Below are 26,432 nucleotides of genomic sequence, written 5' to 3'. Positions count from 1 at the left end.
TCAGCAGTAGAACGAGAGGATTGAAATCCATATTAATGATCAGAAAGTAAGTTATTAGATTCCAGATGAGAGATTAAGTGTTGGTTAGTTAGTTATTGACTCAAAAACCTCGTTTATTATAAAAAGAAGACTAATGGGGCAGTAATAAAACGTGTCAGATCATTCTCCAGAATTTTTAAAATAGGGATTATAGACGCTGCTTTCCAGCAGGCTGGAAAACAAGACTGATGAGCTCTTGTTAAATAGTTTTGAAAGTATAGACAAAAGCTCTGGAAAACACTTCTGCAAGACTATAACAGGTATGTTGTCTGCACCACAAGCTGTAGAAGGTTCTAACCAGGAAATCATTTTAGATAAAGAAGCTGGAGTGATAGGAAAGTCAAGCAATGGATTGACCTTTTTGTCAGTTTTATCAGGTAGAATGTGATTAGGGGAAAGAGATGAGATTGATGAAAAGTTCTTTGCAAACAATTCAGCTTTGTTAGGTGAGATAACAAAATCTGAACCATGCAAAAGAGGAGGAACAACAGATTTGCCCTAGTTATAGACACTATTAGAGGTTTATCAAAGTCTCTGGAGCCTAATTTTTAAGATGAAATATGAGATTTTATGACCTAAGAATTGTGGGCTTTGGCGTTATACAAAGCCTTTTTACAATAGTTTCTAGCAATAGTAAACAGACATCTGTTTTCTGGAGAATTGTTTTGGCGATAGATATGGAAGTAATGGTTACGATTGAAAATCGCAGTAGCACAATGAGAGGAAAACCATGGAGAAGAGTGAGGCTTGGCTTGGAATCATCAAGAGGGAATAAAAGATTTCTTACCAGCCTGAATCCGAGAAGTTTTCAAACAATATATAAATTGTGACATTGATTATCTAAATATAGTAATAATTACATTTATTTTAATATATATATACTAATTACATAATAATTACATGTTGATCATGTTTATTAACAAGATTACATGTTGATCATGTTTGTTAACATTATTTTTGTTTGTTAATGTTATTTTTATGTTGGTTTAATTCTTTTTATTATTATTATTTTTTTTTAAATTCGGCTCCTAGCAGACAAGGAGTTCAATAATTGTGACCACCCTATTTTAACCCTTAAATTCCGTAACGCGACCACACAGAAAAACAAGTTGAGTGCAGTTCTGCCCAGAATATGGTGAGAATCAAACTCAAAACTTTTGAACTATTAATGTAATAACATTGTTAACTTTGTTAAATATCATTTAAGTATTATTCTTTTTTTTTTTTTTTTTTACGTCTTTGTTTTAATTTTTCTTTGTCACTTAATTGAACTATTAGATTATTATATATGAGATTTTTCAATTGTTTTTTAAAATTTTTTATGTAACTCGTCATAAGTTTAATGTTTAATGTTCAACCCTCGGAATTAGGGTTGACATTCGGCAATGCCGACCTAACTGCTGACCTTTAAGTGTTTAAAAAATTGCAGACCTTGTTTCTATGTTTTATGTTAACTCCATTGTATCAATTTTTTTTTGCTGACCTTATGCTGACCTCTAACAGTTTGAGGTCAGCAATTTATTGCCAATCTCGTTTTTCCTAATTCCAAGGGTTGAATGTTCCTCAACTATTGTTTGGAACCAGTTGTATAACCCTATTACCTCATCCACCTTTCATTTGACAAAAGTTAGCATAATTTTATTTCCTTTTAGAGTTTAACTCATGTGCTTGCTTGCAGACATAGTAAACAAGACAAGTTTTAAAATTTTTTTACAACAAAATTTAAGATAAATGATAGTTAATAAAAAAGAACACGACTATAAATGGCACAACTGTAAATCAATACAGAAGTTTTAAATTTGACAGCACAGCAATGGTCGAAAATATTATGGAGTGATGAGTCAAAGTTTTATATGTTTAGTACTGTTGGCATTAAATATGTTAGATTGTAATCCAGTTGATTGAAATGTTAAGTATTAAGTTCCCAAAGTAAAGCATGATGGCTCAGTAACGGGTGGTCATGTTTTAAATGATGACTACCAAGTTCAAGGTTCCATGGATAAAAAAAAAAGTATAAAAGAATAATCAAGGACATAATGCTGCCACATACAAAGAACAAAATGTTGCATGGTTGGATTTTCCATTATGAAAACAATCCAAAGCACTCATCCGAGCTAGTCACAAAATTTTTGCCCCAAAATAAGTTTGAGTCTTGGAATGAACAGGACAATCTCCAGACCTGAGCCCAATAGAACATTTTTGGGAGCACATTAAGAAAATAATTAATGGTAGCAAGCTGACTAATCAACAGGATTTACTTGAGTTGATTAAATGCTTGGGAGAAAATACCAATTTAAGATTTAATTTGTTTTATTCAATGCCACGTAAATGCTATCATGTAAGCAAAAGATTTTCAAACCAAGTACTAGCATTATGTAAAGATTATAAACTATATGTAACATAAAGTAAAGTTATGTAACATTATATATATATATATATATATATATATATATATATATATATATATATATATATATATATATATATATATATATATATATATATTATATATATATATATATATATATATATATATATATATAATATAACAGAAATCATCATAAAGAAATACTGAAAATTTACATTTGTTGTGACAATATTGTTTTTAAAAAGTTATTTGTCCGAATACTTTTGGATGCTACTGTGTGAGTGTGTGTGTATATATATATATATTTATTATTATTATTTTTTTAAACATCTTCGCTTCCAAAAAAGCTGCAAGCAACCACTAATTAAAGTTGGAAGTTACTGGAAGAGAAAATGTGGAGATTGTAGAACAAGATAACGATTGACGGACAACTTAAAGGATTGCAAATTATATGAATCAGGAAAGTAAAATGAAGGAAGCGAATTCCTTCATCATGCTTTCCTTATTCATATAGTTTGTCATAAAGGAAAAAAACTAGACGAATAAGCGTTATTGGAGCATTTAGGAACAGTCACAGAAAAAGGATGAGACTTAATTGAATGGCGAGTAACACAAGAATGAATTTTAGTAGATGGCACAAGAGACGCTAGCTCTTTAGAGCAGTGCCCATTATAGTATTTGTAGAAAAGAAAAAGAGAAGCAACATTACGACGATGTGATAATGGTTGGAGGTTAGCTGCAAGAGCAGCTCCAACTATGTTTACAGACTAATGGGGCGGTAGTTAGACGAATCAGATCGCTCTCCAGAATTTTTGAAGATAGGGATAACAGATGCCACTTTCCAGCAGGCTGGAAAACAAGACTCTGATAAGCACTTGTTGAATAGTTTTGAGAGTATCGACGACAGCTCTGGAGAACACTTCTGCAAGACAATAACAGGTATGTTGTCCGGGCCACAAGTTGTAGAAGAGTCTAGGCAGGAAAACACTTTAGATTCAGATGCTGGAGTTATATGAATGTCAAGCAGTTGATCAACCTGTTTGTTGGCAATATCAGGTAAAACGCAACAAGTGGAATCAAGAGATGATATCGATAAAAAGTTTTTGACAAACAATTCAGCTTTGTCTTTAGGTGAGGTGACAAAGTCTGAATCATACAAGAGAGATGGAATTAAAGATTTGCCCTTATTATTAATACTATTAAAGATTCTCCAGAAGTCACGAGAGCCTAATTTTTGAGATGAGATACGAGATTTCATGACCTAAGAAAAGTGGGCTTTGGCATTAGACAAAACCTTTTTACAATGGTTTCTAGCATTTATAAACAGACGTCTGTTTTCTGGAGAATTGTTTTGCTGATAGATATGGAAGTAACAGTTTTGATTGGCAATCACAGCAGCACAATGTGAGAAAAACCATGGCGGAGAGTGAGGCTTGACCTGGAGTCGTCGAGAGAGAACAAAAAATCCATGCCAGCCTGAATCCACGAAGTTATGTAGGAAGCACATTTGTCGACAGGAAGGTGAAAGATTTCTACCCAAGGGCCATCACGAAGAAAATCATGGAAAGAGTCCCAGTCAACTTTAAGATAGTTGTAAGAGGTACAATGATAGGGGGATTCTGATAATGAAGAAGAATGATATAATAGTTTCAGAAAGATTAAACAATGATTAGAAACACCTAAGGGTGAATGTGGAGAAACTGAGCACTGACTAGGATCAGAAACAAGACATATTTCGAGTAGAGAAGCTAAATGATTTGGGTTGTCTGGAAAGCGAGTTGAAAAGTTGACTATTTGAGTTAGGGATTGAAAAATGCAAAAGTTGTGGGCTTTAATGCTTGCAGAATCACTGACACTAGAGCCAAGCCATTCAGAGTGGTGGCATTAAAGTCACGGACAACAACTATATTAGCTGATGGATAAAGAGAGAGGGCTTGGTCAATATGATCAGAAATAATATCAAAAAGAGTGCAGTCTTGAGATGAAGGAGAGCGATATAGAACAAAGAGAAAGGCAATAGAGTGAAGTGGTGCTAAGAGAAAGCACATGAAAGAATAGTCTGTGGATTCAAATCTAGTTTCACGACAAATGGGTGAATTCTTACGAATGTAAATGGCCAGGCCAAGCATGTGACTTTTGGAGTCTTTATGAATTAAAGGAAGATAACCATCAACACTAATATGGCAAGATGAGACAGCTGAACTCAAATTAGTCTCACAAAGAGCAAGTAGGTCTGGTGAACTTTGCAAAAGATAAGACTCAACAAAAGAAAAGTTACTTCGAAGACCACGAATATTAGTGAACCATAGGTTTAGAGAACTTGGTGATGACGATGGTTTTTTGTGTTTTATAGCTTTTGGTACTTTATTCATTTTAGATTTGATTGAAGAACTTGACTCAATGCATAGATAGTACTCAGAACACTTTTTAATAGCCCAAGCAATCGCCTCATTACTATTAATAAACCCTAAGCCGTAACAAAGGGCTCCAAATGTGGCCTCCGCAATGCACACCAAAAGTACAAACAGGGACACCAACCATGCGCAACATGGCACTGTTAATACTTTGATATTTTTCAGCTGTTGATGGAATCAGCCTCTCTGAGAGCTACCACAGAGTTCAAGAAACCTGACTACCAGCCGGCCTCAGAACCATAGAACTGTGTTTTAGAGCTGTACCCTCGTTAAGAGATAATAGAATGATTTGCCTAGTCATAAAAACAGAGACACAAGCAAAACCCATGCATTGAGTCAGGAAGATCCAGCATTCAACATCCTAAACTGGAAACAATGTATTAAAAATACATCTGCGCTAGCCCAACAGATGAAGAAGAGGTGCGAGGCTGGTCAACAGAGAGAATCTGTTTACCCCTTAAGTATATATATATATATATATATATATATATAGCGTGCAAAATTAACCTTGGCACTCAGTTTTTGCCGCGGGTTTTGTAGTATTTCGATAATTTGCTGAGGCAAATAAGTGCCAAGTCAATTTATCGAAATAAGCCTATCTGTAAAGCGCGACTTATTGCAATTTACAGACAGGTACCTCATTTTTCTTTTTAATTTTTATGGTCATTAACTAATATGAAGTTAGTAAATAAAAGTTATTGAATAACTTTTAAGGAAAAGGAGGGCAATATTCTAATATAAAAACTATAAAAGAAATCATTTCTAAAACCAAATATAATACTATGTAATAAAAACCATTTTTCATTTAATTTCATTCATGAAATAATAAGAAAATAATTTATTAAAAGCGCATAACTTTAATTCAATTTTAAAAATGTTGCTAAGGTAATGCCGATGTAAATGATACTTTTGGAGTCAAATTATATATATATATATATATATTTATATATATATATATATATATATATATATATATATATATATATATATATATATATATATATATATATATATATATATGTGTATATATTTATATATAAGCCTCAGTGGGAGTAAATGAGTGCAAGAGTGGAGAAAAGCTCCCCTAAAACAAACATGGCAAGCCATGTGAGCTGATCCTCTAAACAGCTTCTTACAAGAATTTTTGCACAAGCTATCTCTTTATTCATTGAAAAAATTGCTTATTAAATAAAATATTTGGTTTTATATTCGCTACAAGCATATGTTTGTAATGGTAATGTCGCAAAAATATATACATAACAAGCATCATTTATTGCGCGGTGAAAATTTTTTTTGACAAACGTTGTCTTTGGGTTTTCACACTAGCTATCTATTTATTAACAACATTATTTATTTGATAAAAAAAATTTGATAAAGAGCTATAAAAGTTTGTACTGCTTATAAAAAGTGTTTTATATTTTCTTATTGTAATAGAATGCATTCATTTTAAGAAATATTACAACAATTAAAAATTCTACAATTAAAGTGAATTATATATTAGTAATTGATATCTAAAATGTATAATTGATTACATAAAATAAAGATTATATTGCAATAATTTAGAGTGTAATAATTTAATATTTATCAAACAGTTCAATCTAATCAAAAACATTTTGCATTTAAATCTGCGCTCTTTTTTTTTTTTTTGGAACAATCATGCCTTTTAAAAAGCATTGGGTTTATTATGATTTTATTTATTTATAAACATGACTTGTATTTTTTAGTTACAATGATAATTGTACTTTTAAGAGAAAAATTATACTTTTGCGAGAGTCGTAAATTACTCCCATAATCCGTTTTAGGGGAGTGTGAACGAAAGCTAAAGCTCTCACTCACACTTCCCTATAAATATGATAAATATATATATATGTATATATTTATATATATATATATATGTATATATATATATATATATATATATTATATATGTGTGTATATATAATATATATATATATTATATATATGTGTGTGTATATATATAATATATATATATATATATATATATATATATATATATATATATATATATATATATATATATATATATATATATATATATATATACAGCATAGAATTCTTATTATAATAGAAAAAGCCTTAACTCAACCATCACCTTTATTTAGACATATTCCAGTCATATCTCATCAGCCCAAATTACGAAAACCTATCTAATAAAGTTTATCACTAACCTCATTTTTTGGGGAATTAATTCATGCTCACTAAATCAAACAAAAATTAATGAGCTGAAAGCCTGAATACAATCAACCATTGATCATACCCGCCCACATCCTATTTTTCTTGCTGAGACCTGGTTTACTGAGGCTTCAGATACTGCTATTGCAGAATCTAACATTCACACATCAAACAGGTTCAGAAAGATGGGAAGTGGCATAACTATCTATGTTAAAGACTCGAGTGCACACTCACAAATATTGAACAACTTAACAAAAATTCCATTGAACAGTTGTGGATAAAGTTGAAGCTTAAAAAAGAATCATTCTTTTTAGGGTGCATCTACCATCACATAAAGATAAACAAGTACTCCTAGAAATAACCAAATCAGTTCAGATTGCCACAGAGGCCCTCAAAACAATTTATTACTCTACAGTGACTTTCATTTTAGACACATTAGCTATGAAAGTGTCGGCGTTAGAGGAGATGTTTTGGCAGCAGTCAACATACTTACCAAAAGCTTACCTGTCATTAAGTTCAAGTCTTGTTTAGAGAAAAACCATCTTACGCAACTTGTCACTTTTCCAACCTATCAAAACTCGTGTGTTAAAGAATCAAAGTCAATCTTAGGCTAATTAGTGAAGACAGCAGTGGATCAGTGACTGATAACTTATATAACATAACCACAAAGACTGCTACCTCATTTTTCAAACCAATTTTCTGTCACTTGTGACAACAGAGTTGATTTCATCACTTATGAAATAGCCCAAAACAGATAGCTGAAACTTGATCCTTCTAAAGCAATGGGTTCTGATGGAATCCATCCTAGAGTCTGGAAAAATTGCACAGAAACTCTATCCCTTTAACCATTTTATTTAGGTCTTCTATTTTAACCTCCTTTGTTCCAAATGGAAAAAAGCAGAAGTAACATCTAACATGTGATTACAAAAAATCTGGACAAATTAAATTCTAAAATATTTTTAGAAAGATGACTTAATTTTTAAGTTTTGAACGATGTTTTAAAAAGAGCAATGTTCATAGAGTAATATTACAAAAAATTACAAATTTTCCATTCCTTGTCTGCGAACTGTATCAACTCTTGTAAAACTCTCCTTACCAAGTTGATGTACGCGCTCAATGTCGACATGTTTGAAGCAGTGGTTGATACGATTCCTCAGTTGGATCAATTTTTTAGCTTCCCAACAATTAGCATATACTGCTCTTTTGATTTCATTCCAAAAATCTTCAATAGGTCGCAATTCTGGTACGTTTGCAATATTTTGACTTCTGGGCACATATTCGACATTTTTGGACCTCAAAAATTCTTGAACTTTTTTTGAGTAGTGAGATGATGCAAGGTCAGGCCAAAAAACCATTTCATCATCTTTATGAACAGTCTCTATAAATGGGAACAAACATGATCTCAAACACTTGTCTATGTACACATTTTCATTGTCAGCTTGACCAGAAGCTGCAACATAATGCTTTGACAATCCCTTTGGAGAAATTGCAACCCAAACCAATAAGTTTTGTTCAAATTTTAATTTTCTTTTTAATTTAACATCATTTGGTGCCGTAGTAACATCTGATGAATAAAATCCACTGTTTCCTGAAATATTACAATTACTTAATCCAAAATATGATTCATCGTCAATGATCACCTGTTTTTTTCGAAAAATTTCAACCAATTTAGAGCACTTTGGATGAACAAGAGATTGTTGTTCAGGAGTTCTTTGGAGCCTTAATTTTTTTATGATAATGAATGATTGTCTTCTGCTTTATCGTTTTGCATATGTATGATTGATTGACTTGAATTTTTTAGCAAGAGAACGTTGACTGATTCCATGTTGATGGTCGATTTTTTTTTCCAATTGGTTGATCTTCTTTTTTGTCATCTTAACTGCTTTCCTACTGCTTCCTACTTGTCGTTCAGGTAATATGTTGTTGTCTTTTCGTTTTAGAATATTGTAGAGCGTAGATCTTGGAATACTTTCCATCATAAAATGTTTTACAATTGCGTTTTTTGAAAGTTCTGGTTTAATTTCAATAAACTCGCTTTCTTACGTCATCTTGTTTCAAAGTAACTTTTTTCATCATTTCAAATTTGTTGCTCAGTATAAAATTAATGAGTTTTGTAGAGAATTTAATTCTCTACAAAATGGCGTGCGAGCCAATCAAAATTGATAAATTTATGCAGAGAAAAAATTGGCGGGAAGTTTGTCCAGATTTTTTGGAATCACATGTTATATTCAAAAAAGGAAGTTAAAGGTAAGCAACTACCGACCAGTTTCCAAAACCTCAGTATCTTGTAAAGTGTTAGAAGGTTTAATTCATAATTGTATTATGCAGTATTGTTTCAAAAACAACCTTTTTATACCAGCTCAGCATGGCTTTCACTTTCACTCAAAAGTTTCAAATGTAGACTTCAATAGTACAATTTATCCAGGGAATTTGGCTGGTGCAACTATAATTGCAAATGTTGTCAGAAAAGAGGGGTCTTAACATGCCTCTCTCCGTCAGTTATCAGGACATGCATTTTAAGCAAGTATATACCACAAACTGTTTTTATTATGCACATTCTTATTTAATTTGCAAATAATTACTATTGATAACGGAATACATATATATACATACCTACATACACACATACATACATACATACATACATACATACATACATACATACATACATACATACATACATACATACATACATACATACATATATACATACATACACACTCTATGACATGTTTCCGTTAGATGATCAGGTATGTGAATTATGAAAAGATGAAAAAAACTAAAATGATAAATTTTGCAGTATCATAAATATAAATGTTTGTAGCAAAAAACCCAGACCGAAGATTCTTTTTTAAAAAAAAAATCTTCACTATCACTTGTCCAAATTTGAATAAGATTTTAAATAAATACATTTTTTAGATGAAATGAACATCTTAATTTAATAATCTGTTCTGATCGTTTTATTCATATACCCAGAAAAGTACTTCATTCGATCTGTTCTGATTGTTTATTGGCAATTTTTCTTAATTATTGATAGAAATATTGAATTTCAAATAAAAGAATTAGAATAATTTGTAAATCACCTTAACTACACCGAGTACATACATAGTGTCAGTAGATTCCTCAAATGTGTGAAAATATATATATGTGTATATATATATATATTTTTATTTATATATATATATACACACACACATATATATATATATATATATATGTGTGTGTGTGTATGTATATATATATATATATATATATATATATATATATATATATATATATATATATATATATATATATATATATGTATATAAAACTCCTAACTGGTTGTCAGAAAGTTTTGTTGACAAAAGTAAAAATTAAAAAGCAAGACCGGAATTTTTTTTTTGTAACTTGATAGACTGCCTACCCCAACCAAACCCTCAGTCAATGTAGCAGCACTCCCTTGCGAGTCAGGTTATAAGGTAGTCGATGTAGCAACACTCTGTTGCGAGTCAGGCTTTTTGTCAGTCAATGTAGCAGCACTTTGTTGTGAGTCAGCCTATAAGATTGTCGATGTAGCAACACTCCATGCATGATTTATAGTAAAAAAAAAAAAAAAAAAATTTTTTTAAAAAAAATAAAAATAAAAACATTGTTTATATTATAAAAAATATTCAGAATGTTTTAAAAACATTCAGAATGTTTTTAAAAACATTCTGGTCAATTAAATTTGCGTTTTTGCGGGTTTTTTAAAAAACAATTAATTTGTAATTAAATTAATGGTTTTAACTTGCTGACAACACGCAAATGTTGGACAAAAGTCAAAAGTAATTAAAAGTGACGTATTTATTGACATAAGAATCATTGTTTTCTTTCTGTACTCCCAAATGCAACAATCTATAGAACTATATATATATATATATATACACACACACACACACACACACACACACCCACATACAAATATATAAATATGTATGTATGTATGTATGTATGTATACAACAGATAATATGTAAGGATGCAATTTTCTAATATATTTTATGTGTGTCTTTGTGTGTGTGTATGGGTGTAAGATTATAATATTCCTGTATTAAATTTTTTTTTACTCTACTTTTAGTTACGATTGACTTGGATTAACCCTCCTTGGTTTTCAAATGGTGAAGTTAAATATTACTTGTTAAAAGCATTAAGTGTTGCCTCACCTTTTGCAGTGGATGTTCCACACAATACTAGTTTGCTTTTATTGGACAATTTGCCTAGTGATATAAGTAAAACTTTAACTATAATGAATAATGATGATCTTTTTAAGTTATGGATGACCTCAACAACATCTTTTGGAGAAGGACCTATGAGTAACTCTTTTCTTGTATCTAAGAATTCTTTGTGGGACAAAGGTTTTTAAAATGTTTTGTTTGTTACATTTACAGCTGTGTTCTTTTTATAAATGTTCATGTAATATGTGTGTATAGGTGTGTGTTAGGTTGGAATGCATAATTTAAAGTTGGAAATTTGAGACAAGCGCAAAAAGTTTTCTCAACTAAAAAACAAAAAGTTATCAATTAATGATTCAGGAAAGTGTTAGGTTTCAAGGATTAAACAATATCTTCCAAATTTTATTGTACAAAATTACTGGGTTCCTAATATTACCAATATAAGTTTTTCAAAAGTATTCATTCTTAGCGCCATACTCAGGGATAGTTAGGGCGGTGCAGGTCATGAATTTCTCCCCCATAGCCCCCTTCTCAAAAGTGACTGTTTTAAAAAAATAATTATGTATCTAAAAAGCCCCAACTCTAAATAGATTTTTGAAAGCGGTTTGTTTTAACCAGTTTTAACCAGTCACAGGCCTGTTTTTAAATGTCTAAAATTTATTTTAGACATCTTGTGCTTCTACTTAAGTTCAGGCCTTGTTAAGAAACATTACTCAGTATGCATTTTATGAATGTAATTTAACTAAATGTTCAGCAATTTATGTTTAGCAAAAACTTTTATCCATTGGAATATTTAAATTGTTTTTTATATTGTTTATGCAGCCTTTATTTAGATTAAATTAATTATTGTTAAAACATGTTAACCGCATTTGTGAAATAATTTAATTTTTTGTTTAAAATATAAAAACGGTTAAATAAATTTTTTTTTCAATTACAATTTTATCAATTAATATGATTTTGAAAATTAAAAATTTATATTTAACTATGAAGAAATGTAAAATGATTTTGCAATGCTTCTTAAAGAAATAATTATTTCTTTTTATTTGTCAACAAAGTCATTACATAATAACATTAAGATTACTGGTATTCTAAATTTTCTGAGGCTAGATTTCATAAGGCTCTCATTTTATGTGTGTAATAAATCCCATAGCTATTTTCCTTAAAGAAGTTTCTATATTATTAGTTACTACTATTACAGTACCTTGCAGCTCCACCAGAATTTTATGACAGGATTTGTTTTAGTACAAGGAACTCTTTTAATAAATTTATGGCCTGATTTTGATGAGTGTTTGAAGTCAAAAAATTTTTTTTAGAGAAGTTGCTAAGGTCAACAATTTAGAGAGTTGCAGTGTCAACAATTCATTAAACATATTGATGAGTTAGAGCTTGTCATTAAAAATACTTATTATCATCTCAATCCTATTGTTGAAGTTTTAACCAACCTAGTTTAGATATAAAAGAATGGAAGTTCAATCATGGCAAAAAAAATTCTTAGCAAATCTTGAACATTTTGGAAGAATTATCCTCTTAAAATCTTTTTTTGTTATTATTTTTTTTCCAATTAAAACAGTAGAGCCTTTTATTTTAGTGTGTGACTATATTACAGGGAGTCCACTCGCTCGAAAAACAGGAAAAACTGCAAAGTTTTTCAAGCGGGTGGCCACCCTGTATTATCACTTTTAATGTAAAAAAATTTAAAATAACAAAGAGAAAATTAAAAGCTCTTTTTTTAAACTGTTATTTTAAAACTGAAAAATAATGGCAGACTTTTTATATACTCTTTTTCTGACTAAATTATAAGAGGTAACCAACCATAAGTTATTTATAACAACTTATAGATATATCTCTGATGTTTGGTTGCCTCACACTTTAAGATAAATCAGAGTTGCCCTAACTTATTAATTTAGTCTCTAAAGTAGTGAAGAAAAATTAGGTAACCAATATGCAACAGTCATTGATTTTAAAAACAACTTCTAAAGTTGTTTCTGTTATACTAAAGCACAATTTATTTGAGTGACACAAACTTTTTTTGCTGTCAAAGTAAGAAACAGCAACACTAGTATTACCTAAGTACTAACATACTTGTACTTAAGGAAACATATATTCTCGTATTTAGTCAATTGCTAGTTTTCAGGTTTTTTAGTTAACAAAAATAGAGATAGCAAAGTTTATTTTGTATTATGTATATATTTATATTTAATTTTTAGATGTTTACAAAAGAGATTCATCAGTTAATTGGGAGTCTCCATATGATCAAAAAGATTGCAATGCTGTCGTTGAATGGAAACATGAGAATTTTTTTCCAAAGAACAAAGTTATTGTTGCTTGGTTAATATATTATATACCAATACCCTTTTCCAACTATTGGAAGTCTGTAAAAATTAAACGTTATAATAAAGATAAAAATTATGTCATTCTTCGTAACTTAAATTGTACTGTTTCATACAGAGTTACCATAGCAGCTGTATTGGAAGAAACACTACAACTTAAAAAACTTGAGTTTTTAGGGAATGTAACACATTTAATACTTGAAAAGGTTAAGTTTAAAAAATTTAATATCAAAGATAAAAAAGTGTTGATTCAGCCACCAAACTCTTTAAAATGTGTCGGTATTAATGAGAATGAAATCTTGGTGTCCTGGTCAAACCCTCCAACAATTCATAAAATTTTATATTATATTGTGTATATTTCCAATGAAACATATATGAGTTTTAAGACCATTTACCAGACAGATGATCATTATTTAAAAGTTGATTCTCTTCAGCCGCATACATTTTACACAATTAGAGTTATTCCAAAAGGTATCCTGACACAAGATTCCAATATTTCCTTTTTACCAAGTCAGTATATATCATGTCAGACGAAAATTTTGGGTTAGTTTTTCTATATTACTTTTATATGTTAAGTTGTATTTCATGCATTTTAAAAAAATAAGTAATTGGTTTATACTTGTTAATTATTTTTATGAGCTACTAGTAACTTTTAAATACAGTACAACTACAACAATATACAAATATTACTATTTTTATATTTCATAAACACTATAATTAATATCTTTTAACCATAATTAGTTCTGTTGTTTCTGTTTAAATAGTATTATTAAGTTCATGATGTATGGACTAAATAACTTTTAATATTTTTAGTTTCTTCTGCTGTGACACAAGCAGAATATTATTTTTCTCAAAGAAATACAGATGGCTGGTACAAATTTTATTTAATTGTACGTTGGAAAGAGCCTTTACTTACTGGAGATGGGGTTTATATTTATAAAATTTATCTTCAACCTTACACACAAAAGCATATTCAAAAATATATATTTGATCATGAAATCTATTATGTCTTTGCTAATAAATCTATTGATGGCTGGATTTATTCTCCATCCATTATTGTGCATCCAAAAACATATGCAGAGGTTTCAATTATTCCTATTAATGGAGCTGGGGAAGGGATTTCATACAAGTTAACTACAAGAGGTTGTTTATTTTTAAATATTTTAAAACATTCCTTTTTTAATTTTTGTTTTTTTGTTAATTAGATTTTTTTTTAATTAAAGTTTTTTCATAATAAGTAATGACTGATAGTGATTAGTTAGTAATGACTGGGAATGATTAGTAAGTTATAACTGATTATTATATAATCTTGATTCACTCTTAAAAGGCTGCAAGCAACCACTATTAAGTTGCGAGTTACTAGAAAACAAAGATTAGAGTTAAAGAGTACGAAAAAGGTTAATAGAAGACTTAAAAAGTTGTAGCTTGTTTGAGTCAAGAAAACATGAAGTTGGAAGAGAGTTTCAAAAGGATGAAGTGCAAGGAAAAAACTAGACAAATAAAAATTTTTAGAGCATGCAGGGACAAATACAATAAAAGGATGAGACTTTGCTGAATGATGTCTTACAAGAATGAGTTTTGTTTGATGGAACTAGAGATGATAGAGATAATAGCTTATTTGAGCAGCAACCATAATAGAGTTTGTAGAAAGAAATTCATTCTTGTGTTACTCGCATTCAATTAAGTCTCATTCTTTTATGTGATTGTTCCTAAGTGCTCCAAATCTTATTCATTTAGTTTTTTTCCTCGAACATCAGTTCTTTGGAATTCGCTTCCTTCATCTTGCTTTCGTGATTCATATAATTTGCAATCTCTTAAGTTGTCTGTCAATCGTTATCTTGCTCTACAATCTTCATCTTTTCTCTTCCAGTAACTTCTAACTCTAATAGTAGTTGCTTGCAACCTTATTGGAAACAAAAATGTTAAAATATATATGTACATACACTTATACTGCTGATTTAGGTAAAAAGTGTGATGTCATACTGAAATAGCCTGCTGCTGGGGGCTTCAGTACATACATCAACTGACAAATAGTCTGACTTACAGTAAAGTGCTATATGAATCAGGAAAGATTCATATAGCACTCTACTGTAAGTCAGTCCTTCATCTTTCCTGATTCATATAATACAGTAGAGTATTATATGAATCAGGAAAGATGAAGGAACCGAATTCCAAAGAGCTGATGTTCGAGGAAAAAAACTAGACGAATCAGCGTTTTTGGAGCACTTAGGAACAGTCACAGAAAAAAGATGGCACTTAATAGAATGACGAGTAACACGAGAATGAATTTTAGTAGATGGCACAAGAGACGCTAGCTCTTTAGAGCAGTGCCCATTATAGTATTTGTAGAAAAGAGAAACAGAAGCAACATTACAATGATGTGATAATGGTTGAAGGTCGGCTGCAAGAGCAGGTCCAACTATGTTTACAATGCGTTTTTGTACCTTGTTTAAAAGAGAAAGGGCATCATTAGAAGATTCGCCCCAGATATGGCAATAGTATTCCATGCAAGGCCGGATTTGAGATTTATAGAGATAGAGAATAGAATCCGAAATAAAAAAGTGACGAGCTCGATAAAGAGATGCAACCTTAGCAGATGCTAATTTTGCAACTGATTTGGTATATAGTTTCCAAGAAAGATTGGAAGTAAGAGTTAATCCTAGAAGATGAAGAGTAGGTGACTCATCGAGTACATCACCGTTCATAAATATAGGAAGATCTAAATTATTGCGATGATGATTGGCTGAAAAAATTGAGTTTTATCTGAATTAAAGTTCACCAGCCACTGTGAGTCCCATGCTGTAGCAGAAGTGAGATCCTTTTCAAGCTCAAATGCCCCCTCCAAGCAATCAGAGGGTGTTGGTTTCTTATCACGACAGGAATAAATGGTAGTATCATCAGCAAACAATGCCACCTTAGATGTGAGAATATCTGGAAGATCATTAGTGTAAATTAAAAAGAGTATAGGGCCAAGGATAAAACCTTGAGGAACCCCTGAAGTTACAGAATACGAAGAAGAATGTCGTCCATCGAGGACAACTTTTATTCTACGATTGGAAAGGAAGGATTCAATGATCTTAAAGATGTTGCCAGATACACCATAAGAAGAAAGCTTATGGAGAAGACCAGCATGCCAAACTTTATCAAAAGCTTTTGAAATGTCAAGTGCGATGGTCTTAACCTCTCCACCTTCATCTAATGCACGATAAAACCTGTCCGTTATTACTGTTAGCAAATCAGCTGTAGAACGAGAAGATTGAAATTCATATTGATGGTCAGAAAGTAAGTTATTAGATTCAAGATGAGAAAATAAGTGTTTGTTAATTAATGATTCAAAAACCTTGCTTATGATAGGAAGAAAACTAATGGGACGGTAGTTAGACGAATCAGATCGCTCTCCAGAATTTTCGAAGATAGGGATAACAGATGCCACTTTCCAGCAGGCTGGAAAACAAGACTCTGATAAGCACTTGTTGAATAGTTTTGAGAGTATAGACAACAGCTCCAGAGAACACTTCTGCAAGACAATAACAGGTATGTTGTCCGGGACACAAGCTGTAGAAGAGTCCAGGCAGGAAATCACTTAAGATACAGATGCTGGAGTGATATGAATGTCAAGCAATGGATCAACCTGTTTGTTGGCAATATCAGGTAGAACGCAACTAGTGGAATCAAGAGATGATATTGATGAAAAGTTTTTAGCAAACAATTCGGCTTCGTCTTTAGGTAAGGTGACAAAGTCTGAACCATGCAAGAGAGGTGGAATTATAGATTTGCCCTTATTATTGATATTATTAAAGATTCTCCAGAAGTCACGAGAGTCTAATTTTTGAGATGAGATACGAGATTTCATGACCTGAGAATAGCGGGTTTTGGCGTTAGGCAAAACCTTTTTACAATTGTTTCTAGCAGTAATAAACAGACGTCTGTTTTCTGGAGAATTGTTTTGCTGATAAATATGGAAGTAATGGTTTCGATTTGCAATCGTAGCAGCACAGTGTGAGGAAAACCATGGAGGAGAGTGAGGCTTGACCTGGAATTGTCGAAAGGGAATAAAAGATTCCATGCCAGCCTGAATCCACGAAGTTATGTAAGAAGCACATTTGTCGACAGGAAGACGAAAGATTTCTAACTAAGGGCCATCACGAAGAAAATCACGGACAGAATCCCATTCAGCTTTACTGTAGTTGTAAGAGGTTCGATAATAGGGGGATTCAGGTCATGAAGAAGAATGAGATATTAGTTTTAGAGAGATCAAACTGTGATCAGAAGAACCTAAGAATGAATGTGGAGAAACTGAGCACTGACTAGGATCAGAAACAAGACATAAGTCGAGTAGAGAAGGTAGATGGTTCGGGTTGTCAGGAAAGCGAGTTGGAAAGTTGACTATTTAAGTTAGGGATTGAGAAAGGCAAAAGTTGAGGGCTTTAATGCCTGCAGAGTCACTGACACTAGAGCCAAGCCATTCAGAGTGGTGAGCATTAAAGTTACCGTCAACTACTATATTAGCTGATGGATAAAGAGAGAGGGTATGGTCATTATGATCAGAAATAACATCAAAAAGAGTGCAGTCTAGAGATGAAGGAGAGCGATATAGAACAAAGAGAAAGGCAATAGAGTGAAGTGGTGCTAAAAAATGAAAGCTAATAAAAGAAAGCACATGAAAGAATAGTCTGGATTCAAACCTAGTTTCACGACAAATGGGTGAATTCTTACGAATGTAAATGGCCAGGCCAAGCATGTGACTATTGGAGTCTTTACGAATTAGAGGAAGATAACCATCGACATTAAGATCACAAGATGAGACAGCCGAACTCAAATTAGTCTCACAAAGAGCAAGTAGGTCTGGTGAGATAAGACTCAACAGAAGAAAAGTTACTTCAAAGACCATGAATATTAGTGAATGATAGGTTTAGAGAACTTGGTGATGATGATGGTTTTTTGTGTTTTATAGTTTTTGGTGCAAGAAATAAGACTCAACAGAAGAAAAGTTACTTCGAGGACCACGAATATCCGTGAATCATAGGTTTAGAGAACTTGGTGATGATGATGGTTTTTTGTGTTTTATAGTTTTTGGTACTTTATTTATTTTTAAATTAGATTGAAGAACTTGACTCAAAGCATAGATAGTACTCAGAACACTGTTTAATAGTCCAAGCAATTGCCTCATTACTATTAATAATCCCTAAGCCGTAACAAAGGGCTCCAACCATGCGCAACATGGCACTGTTAATACTTTGATATTTTTCAGCTGTTGATAGAATCAGCCTCTCTGAGAGCTACCACAGAGTTCGGGAAACCTGACTACCAGCGGGCCTCAGAACCATAAAACTGAGTTTTAGAGCTGTACCCTCATTAGGAGATAATAGAATGAGTTGCCTAGTCATAAAAACGGAGACACAAGCAAAACCCACGCATTGAGTCAAGAAGATCCAGCATTCAACATCCTAAACTGGAAACAATGTATTAAAAATACATCTGCGCCATCCTTATAGATGAAGAAGGGGTGCGAGCCTGGTCAACAGATAGAATCTGTTTACCCCTTAAGTCTTTGCTTAGGAGGCCTTCTACAAGACAGTAGCCGAGTGCATTTAACATCTGCCCAAGATGAGTATTTTTATCGAGACACCATCTCTAGTCTTTACTCAACCAAGAGCCCCAAGGCAGGGGGTGTTTTAAATCTGAGTTGGCATCTTCTAGCCTTTTCCTAAAAAGGCGTATCCTACAAGGCAGCAAGGCATTGATATAGATAAGGAAAAAAAGTGAGCAAATGCTCATCTTTGTGTTTAAAAGTGACAAAATTAAGTACAATTTATATAAAAACTATTAAATTTAGTTGAATAAACTTGTTAAATTTTATCATTTTTCTAAAAAATTCAAAACTGCATGTAAATGCAAATAAATAAAAAATGCAAAAAATGCATTTTTTATTTATTTATTTTTTTTACTGTTTACATACAACAAAAGTTTTTTTAACTTTTTAAACTTTTTATGGTCTTCTAAACTAGTTTTTTTTTAAAAAAAAAAACGTAAAGGTTACATTATGTGTTAAAAATTAAAGTCATTCAAGGTAGAGTGTGTGTGTGTGTGTGTGTGTGTGTGTGTGTGTGTGTGTGTGTGTGTGTGTGTGTGTATATATATATTTATATATATATTTATGTATATATATAATGCATTATCCTAGCTGTCCAAACCCATAAATTATAGGTCTTTACTAAACTGACCATTCCTACACCAATCTATTCCAATTCATTTTAAAAAGAAACTTTTTTTCTCATATGTATATAAAAAATTTAATATTATTTTATTATTTTTTTTTACACTGTTATAAAAAATGTCAGATTAAAACAATCAACAAATTTTTCTTCTGTTACTGAATATTTTGATTTAAAAAATTAACTTAATAAAAGTTAAACTTTCTTTTTTTAAATTTTATTTAGTTTTATTCTTTTTATAAATAATAAGTATATTTTACCTAATTCAAACTTGTGTAACTTTTGTAATGGCATATAGTTTTTAAAATGTTAATTGCTTCATTTAAACTGCCTGAAAAATATCTTGAATTAAATATTTCCAGAAAAAAACAAAGGTTTTTAGCATAACATAAATTGCATTGCTCTATTAAATTTGTTTATCATGTAGAGGTAATGTGTGTTCTTTTAACGCTTTATCTGAATGGCTAAACTTTGTCTATATGATTAAAAGTGAATTTGATATTATGTTTTACATAGTAGGAGTTCTTTGTGAAAATGATAAAAATGTCATGGGTGTTATTTGTAGAGTGTATAATGGAAAGTGTGGAAACTGTTCAGTATTAGTAGCATCAAAACATTTGTAAAAAAGTTGGCATAAAATGGAGCCACATGTGTTCCTATGCTAGTCAAATCTGTGGTCAGCATGAAGCAGAAATATATAATCTGTTACACAACTAGGTGCCATCATATATTGTAGAATCTATGATATAAATTAGATGTCTAGTTTAGACACTCGTGCATGGAGATTTTTTGATTTTAGATTTTACCCATTCATATACATATGTGAATGCAGTATTATATACATACTAATGATGTTATAGTAAAATATGGAGCTGCGTGGGCAGCTCCATATTTTATTATAACAAGGGAGTTATATTTTACTATATGCAAGGGAGTTGCTGCTACATCAACTAAGGGCTTGGGTTGGCACAGCAATAAATTTTTCATTATTTTTTTCTTGTTTTTATGAAAGTTCTTCTATTTTTTTCTTGTTTTTATGAAAGATTAAAGTGCACATTTTAAGAATTAATGCACACTAAATATACAAGTAAATTACGTTCTTTGATAGATGTTACCCATTGTGTGTGTGTGTGTGTGTGTGTGTGTGTGTGTGTGTGTGTGTGTGTGTATGTGTGTCTGTGTATATATATATATATATATATATATATATATATATATATATATATATATATATTTATATATATACTAAAAGCTGACATCTTCAATAGGCTTTAATTGTATAAATATTTTAAAATAAAACTTGTTTTTTGGATTTGTTACTATTTTTTATAAATATATTTATTTTTATGATATTTCGAGCAATTTTTGGCCGCAATGGCTGCATGGTATTTAATCAACTCAAACAAATCCTGTTGATTAGTTGGCTTGCAATGGATTATTTTATTTCTTAACGAGCATTCAAAAATGTTTGGTTTTAGGTTTGGAGATTGTGACGGCCATTCCAAGACCCAAACTTTCTTTTGGAAAATACATTCCTTGACTAGCTTAGATGTGTGCTTTGGATCTTTGTCATGTTTGTCAAACCACTCAACATTTTGTGTTTAACATTGTGTATTTGGTTGTTCCTTTATACATGTTTTGTCTCTAAAAGGGTTTTACTTTAAAGGGATTGATTTTTCAATGAAAAGCAATTATTTTATGCCTAATTTAAATATTTTACTTAGTTTTTTTTTTTAAAAGCAAAAAATGCATCAAATAACATTTTTATCACAAGAAATTTGAATCTTTACTCAGAAACCAAATCATCAAAAAAGTCTATAACCCCCTCATTATTTTTTTTTATTAAAAAAAGTTTTCTTTTTTTATAAGTTCTTGATTATAAAGTTATGATAAATATGTGTAAAATTCAGGAGGCAATTAAAAAATTGATTCTAGAACACTATAAAAAGTAGAAAGCCTAGTAGTTTAGGAAACATTATTAGAAAATATAAAAAGTGGGTACCATTAATTTGCTTAAAAGGTGTTGTGTTAAGATTACCATTGATTGATCGAGAAATTATTTAGTTATTAACAGTTAAATCATCTCTTTACCAAGAGATGGTATAACTGTAAATCCTCAAATGCAATTGGTTCAAATTTGCGAATTTGTAGTAGCTTAAAAAATTAGGGTTTTGTAGGTTGAGTTGCCACAAAAATAACATCTTGAGGAAAAGGAATGAAAAGAAAATATTAGCTATAGCTAAGAACATTCACTATGGACTCCTTTATTTTAGTTAAGTTCTGATGGTATCATATGCAAATGGAGAAAAAATGGTGAATACTTAAATCCAAATGACAAAAGAAATGTATACTGATATTATAAAATGAAAACTGAGATAAATCATCAGTGGTGGACACCTATCTTGTTGTCATCTTTAAACAGAATAGAGATCCAAAATGCACATTAAATTTAGCTACTCAGTGGTTCAAAACAAACAACATTATGTTGTTTGGTTGTGCTCTTCAGTTACTAAAGCGTGTACACGAAATAAATGTGAAAGTAGAAAAACAACTAAAAAAAAGTACTCCTCAATTTTTATTTCGAACCAAGTAATAATTTTAATACAATAATATAAGAAGATCAAACATTAGAAAAAAAAAGTTATTCCTGTGGGAATCTAATTAAATTTCAAGCTTTTGCTTTAGTGTTACCCATAAGCTTGCGCACAGAATAAGAATCAAAACTATTTGATGCTGTTTTAAATGATATTTTAATATCTTTAATGTTTCTGCAAAGCTTTTTTGTTTTTTTTCTTTTTTCTTTTAATAATAGCCCAGTACTTTTCAATAACTCTCAATTCTGGGCAGTTTGGAGGATTTTCTGTTTAGGCACAAGTTTCACATTATTCTTTTTATACCATTCCATAGCTAGTTTACAATAATGAATTGAAGCTAAATCAGGCCAGAACACAGATCAGTTTTTGTGTGATTTAATGAGAGGAAAAAGGCGTTTTTGTAAACATTCTTTAACATATATTTGACCAGAAAGTGTGCTGATTTTTTGCAACTGCAAATGGCTTGCCAAATCAAAGCTTTTTTTAGCGAACTTGTCATGTTTTGTGTATTTAAATTTCTTATCTGCTTTTCCTCTATATTTGGCAATATAATAAACAGCACCAGGAATTTGTCGATGGTCGTACTTGATATAAGTTTCATCGTCTTCAATAATACAGAAATTTTTAGAAATAAAATTGTCATACAACTTTCTGCCGCGGGCTCTTGCACTTTTTTGTTTAGTTTCAGAACGTAAGACACTTTTTGCGCTTTGAAAGAATGAAAACCATGTTTGTTTCTAACTTTTGCAACAAAACTATGAGAAAATCCATATATTTTTGCGCGTTCCCTTAGTGAAAGGCTTGGGTTATTCTTAAAACTGTTAACCAGTTCTCTAACTAGTTTTATATCTTTAAAACCTTCCTTTCTTCCACCACCAGATTTGCGTTTGATTGATTTTTGTTTGAGAAAAACGTTGAATAACACGACTAACGGTGTATGGATGTATTTGCAACAATTTTGCTATCGAATTGTAGCTACTATTACGATTTTGTAAATATTTGCCGTGCTTATTCTTTCACATTTATTTCGTGTACGCGCTTTAGACCTTTGATTGAAAATTTATGAAATCTTCTTAAATTTCTCAACAAAAACTGTTAAGTTTGTCTCAATTAAAGACAGTTCTTATTAAGGATTGGGAAAAATATGACCAACAATGTATGTTATATACAATTACTATAGTGGTTGCTGTTGAAGCAACCATTATAGTAATTGCTTGCTCTAATTGTCTTGCTTTTCTCCATGTAACATTTATCATTTAGGTATTGATGAACCAGATAAAACTTCTCAGGTATCTTTGTTAACCACGCTAACACCAGAGTCAAGTTTTCATATAAACAATGGCATAGCGATTGGACTTTCAATTGCAGGATTTTTTATGCTCGTTTTATTTGTGACTTTGATTATAAAAAATCCATGCAAAAGCACGCACTATTATGAAAAGCGGGCTAATGATATTAAGTCTAATTTTCACAAAGAGTTAGTATATCTTAAACCATTTGATGAGCAGAATTCGGCTTCAACTTCGGCTGCTTGTCAAGGTTGCGGAGGAGTGTGCACTGCCAATATTTGTGGTAAATTTTTTATGCTGAATTTCATCAAATTTATCTTAAATTTTATTAATAAAATTTATAATTTTCTTTTTATATAAAAATTTTAATATAATTTAATAAAAATTTTAATATTTTCTTTTTCAGAGAATTCAAGAACTACTATATCTAAAGTAAGCTTTTTGTTTATAAGTAAAAATTTATTTTTGAATATTAATTTTAGGAAATAATATTGTTCATTTTTATGTACACAATTTTTTTCTGCTTTTAGTTTATTGTGCCACTTTGGCGTTTGCTTGGAAAACCAATACATTTAAAGATTCCTAACGGACAAACGAATCAAATAATTTCGCCTTACTCACAATATGACGTTAGGTATATAAACATGTTTTTTTGTTGTTTTTTTTTAATGGTGTTTAATGAACTACTTTCATTTGTTTTCTTTTTTATCTAGAAGTATTCAGTTCTCAACTTCGTCTGTAAGTACTTTATTTTATATTGAAGAATTTATTTTTAAATATTCACTAAAATATAAAGATATATAATCACTAAAGCAATTTAATTTTAATCAATTTTTTAAATTTAAATTTTTAATTGGTATTTGAAAAGTTTCAAATAATTTAGAAAACTGGCGATAGTTTTTTATCCAATCAACAACGTAATCTTATTTCTACTTCAAGGTCATAATCCTGCTTATGGCTTTGTGTGTTTGTATATATGTGTGTATATATATTTCATATGTATCTAGTTGTAAATATTTGAAATTAGGAAAATTGTGAAAGCATTCATGTAAATAAAGCAAACTCTCCGTGACTTTCGTGGAGCTTTTTTTTTTTCCTTTCTCATTATCAAGATATTGGCACACTCAAGGGCGTAATTTTTGGGGGCGTCTTGGGCGTTTAATTATGGATATGCTTGATTTTTGTTTTGTAATCTTATAAGAGTTATGACATTTAAAGAGCCCTATGGTCTTTAGATGCCCTAAAAATAACAGGCTTACGCCCCTGCGTGTAAAAAATCGTTTCAATTGAAATCGTTATTTAATAATAGAAAAGATATAAAAAATATTTTTTTTTTTTCAAATATTATATTTAATACAGAGAAAATTTAAACTATCGCATTTTATTTTATGTCGGTGCTTTGCAAATTTTTTTATTTGTTTTTAAGTCATACATTTTCCACAAAAAATCATCCTTTTGACTTTTTCTCAAATTTGCTTCTTTTTTTAAATCTATAACACAAGTATAGTTTTTTTACCAACTAAAAAGAACATTTTGATGTTTTTTTGAACGTCGTATGCACATCTTAAGTACGGGTTTTTTTATGTGTACTTGAGAAATTTATTTTAGACTAGAAATTTATGTACTGTGTACAAATTATTTTATATATTTTTATTGGTAGTTTTTTAGGATGCAACTGTCTTATTGAAACTAATAGATATGTTATGAAATGATTGAATTGAAATTTTTATACCTTATTTCAATTTAAAGGTTTTTCAGAGAAAATTTTACATAAGTAGTATACTGCATACTATTTATCATAACATAAAAATACGGAATTACGGAAGTAAAGTTTTCTTATATCAAATTCTTTTTCTTTTTTTAAATAATCTACATATTTCATTTCTCCTTTCAAAAGTTAACCAGGGTTACCATGGGTTACCACTCGATTTGGCAAAAGATAAAGCACAGGAAAAACAGTCGATTTTAATTTTAATTTTTTACTAGTAAGTTAAAAGCATAAATGTCTTCGAAAGGAAGTGTATTAACTTTATTTTATAGAGGTGGTACTTGAAGATTTTTTGTGTGTTTTCTATTTTGTCATTTGAGTGATATATTAAATGAAAAGTATTAAAACAGTGGTCATGGCCAGTACTATAAAGTGCATAAATAGAGAAACTATACCTTTACCCTGTGCATGCATCCATTTATGTCGGCAAACAAGGATTTTTAGTCACAAAGTTACCTTTTGTATTGATTAGCTGTCTCAGTGACAATAATGGGTTTTTTTTTAAGTTATCTATCAAAAAACATGAAGTTACTAACAAGAATTTGTTAGTTGTGATAAAACAAACATTTCCTAGGAATATTTTTTAAATTGCGTACGTACTTTTATATTGATCCCCCAGGATATAAAAAAAAAGATAAAAAGAATAATTTAACAAACTCTTGTAATGGACCTATGTTATCAAAGTTCAAGTTTTTTTTTCTGATTTTTCCACATAAATAGTTTTTTAGCTACAAAAACATTAATTTTATGTTTAATACGGTTAATCAAGAACTACAAAATCAAAACGAATGGTTTAAAACCCACAAACTCTCGCTAAACGTAGAAAAAAGCAAATATATTTCTTTTACAAAATCTTCTGGTTTAGACACCCTCCCCTTAAAACTTCCTGAACTGCTTATCGACAAAGCTAAACTTAAAAGAGAATACTCAATCAACTTTTTAAGTATACTTCTTAATCAAAGTGTTAGTTGGAGTAATTATATCAAAAAAGTGGAAAATTAAACAATTAAAATACTGGAATAATGTATAAA

At 30.5% G+C, this 26,432-nt stretch overlaps 1 protein-coding gene across 1 annotated transcript in view; it reads left to right on the top strand.

Moving 5' to 3' along the window:
- LOC101236532 (uncharacterized) overlaps positions 1 to 24,705 on the top strand; it is a 69,992-nt gene extending 45,287 nt beyond the window's left edge. Inside the window, exons 8-15 of the mRNA XM_065800417.1 lie at positions 11,112 to 11,388; positions 13,413 to 14,078; positions 14,349 to 14,678; positions 23,605 to 23,916; positions 24,040 to 24,065; positions 24,164 to 24,267; positions 24,347 to 24,371; positions 24,517 to 24,705. Of these exons, the coding sequence (XP_065656489.1) occupies positions 11,112 to 11,388; positions 13,413 to 14,078; positions 14,349 to 14,678; positions 23,605 to 23,916; positions 24,040 to 24,065; positions 24,164 to 24,267; positions 24,347 to 24,371; positions 24,517 to 24,579 (1,803 nt within the window). The 3' untranslated portion in view covers positions 24,580 to 24,705. The remainder of the gene's footprint in view (positions 1 to 11,111; positions 11,389 to 13,412; positions 14,079 to 14,348; positions 14,679 to 23,604; positions 23,917 to 24,039; positions 24,066 to 24,163; positions 24,268 to 24,346; positions 24,372 to 24,516) is intronic.
- Positions 24,706 to 26,432: the final 1,727 nt, after the last annotated feature.

This window comes from Hydra vulgaris, chromosome 06, assembly GCF_038396675.1.
Source record: "Hydra vulgaris chromosome 06, alternate assembly HydraT2T_AEP".
Classification (NCBI taxonomy): Eukaryota; Metazoa; Cnidaria; class Hydrozoa; order Anthoathecata; family Hydridae; genus Hydra; species Hydra vulgaris.
This window is presented reverse-complemented; position numbering and strand designations above follow the sequence as displayed.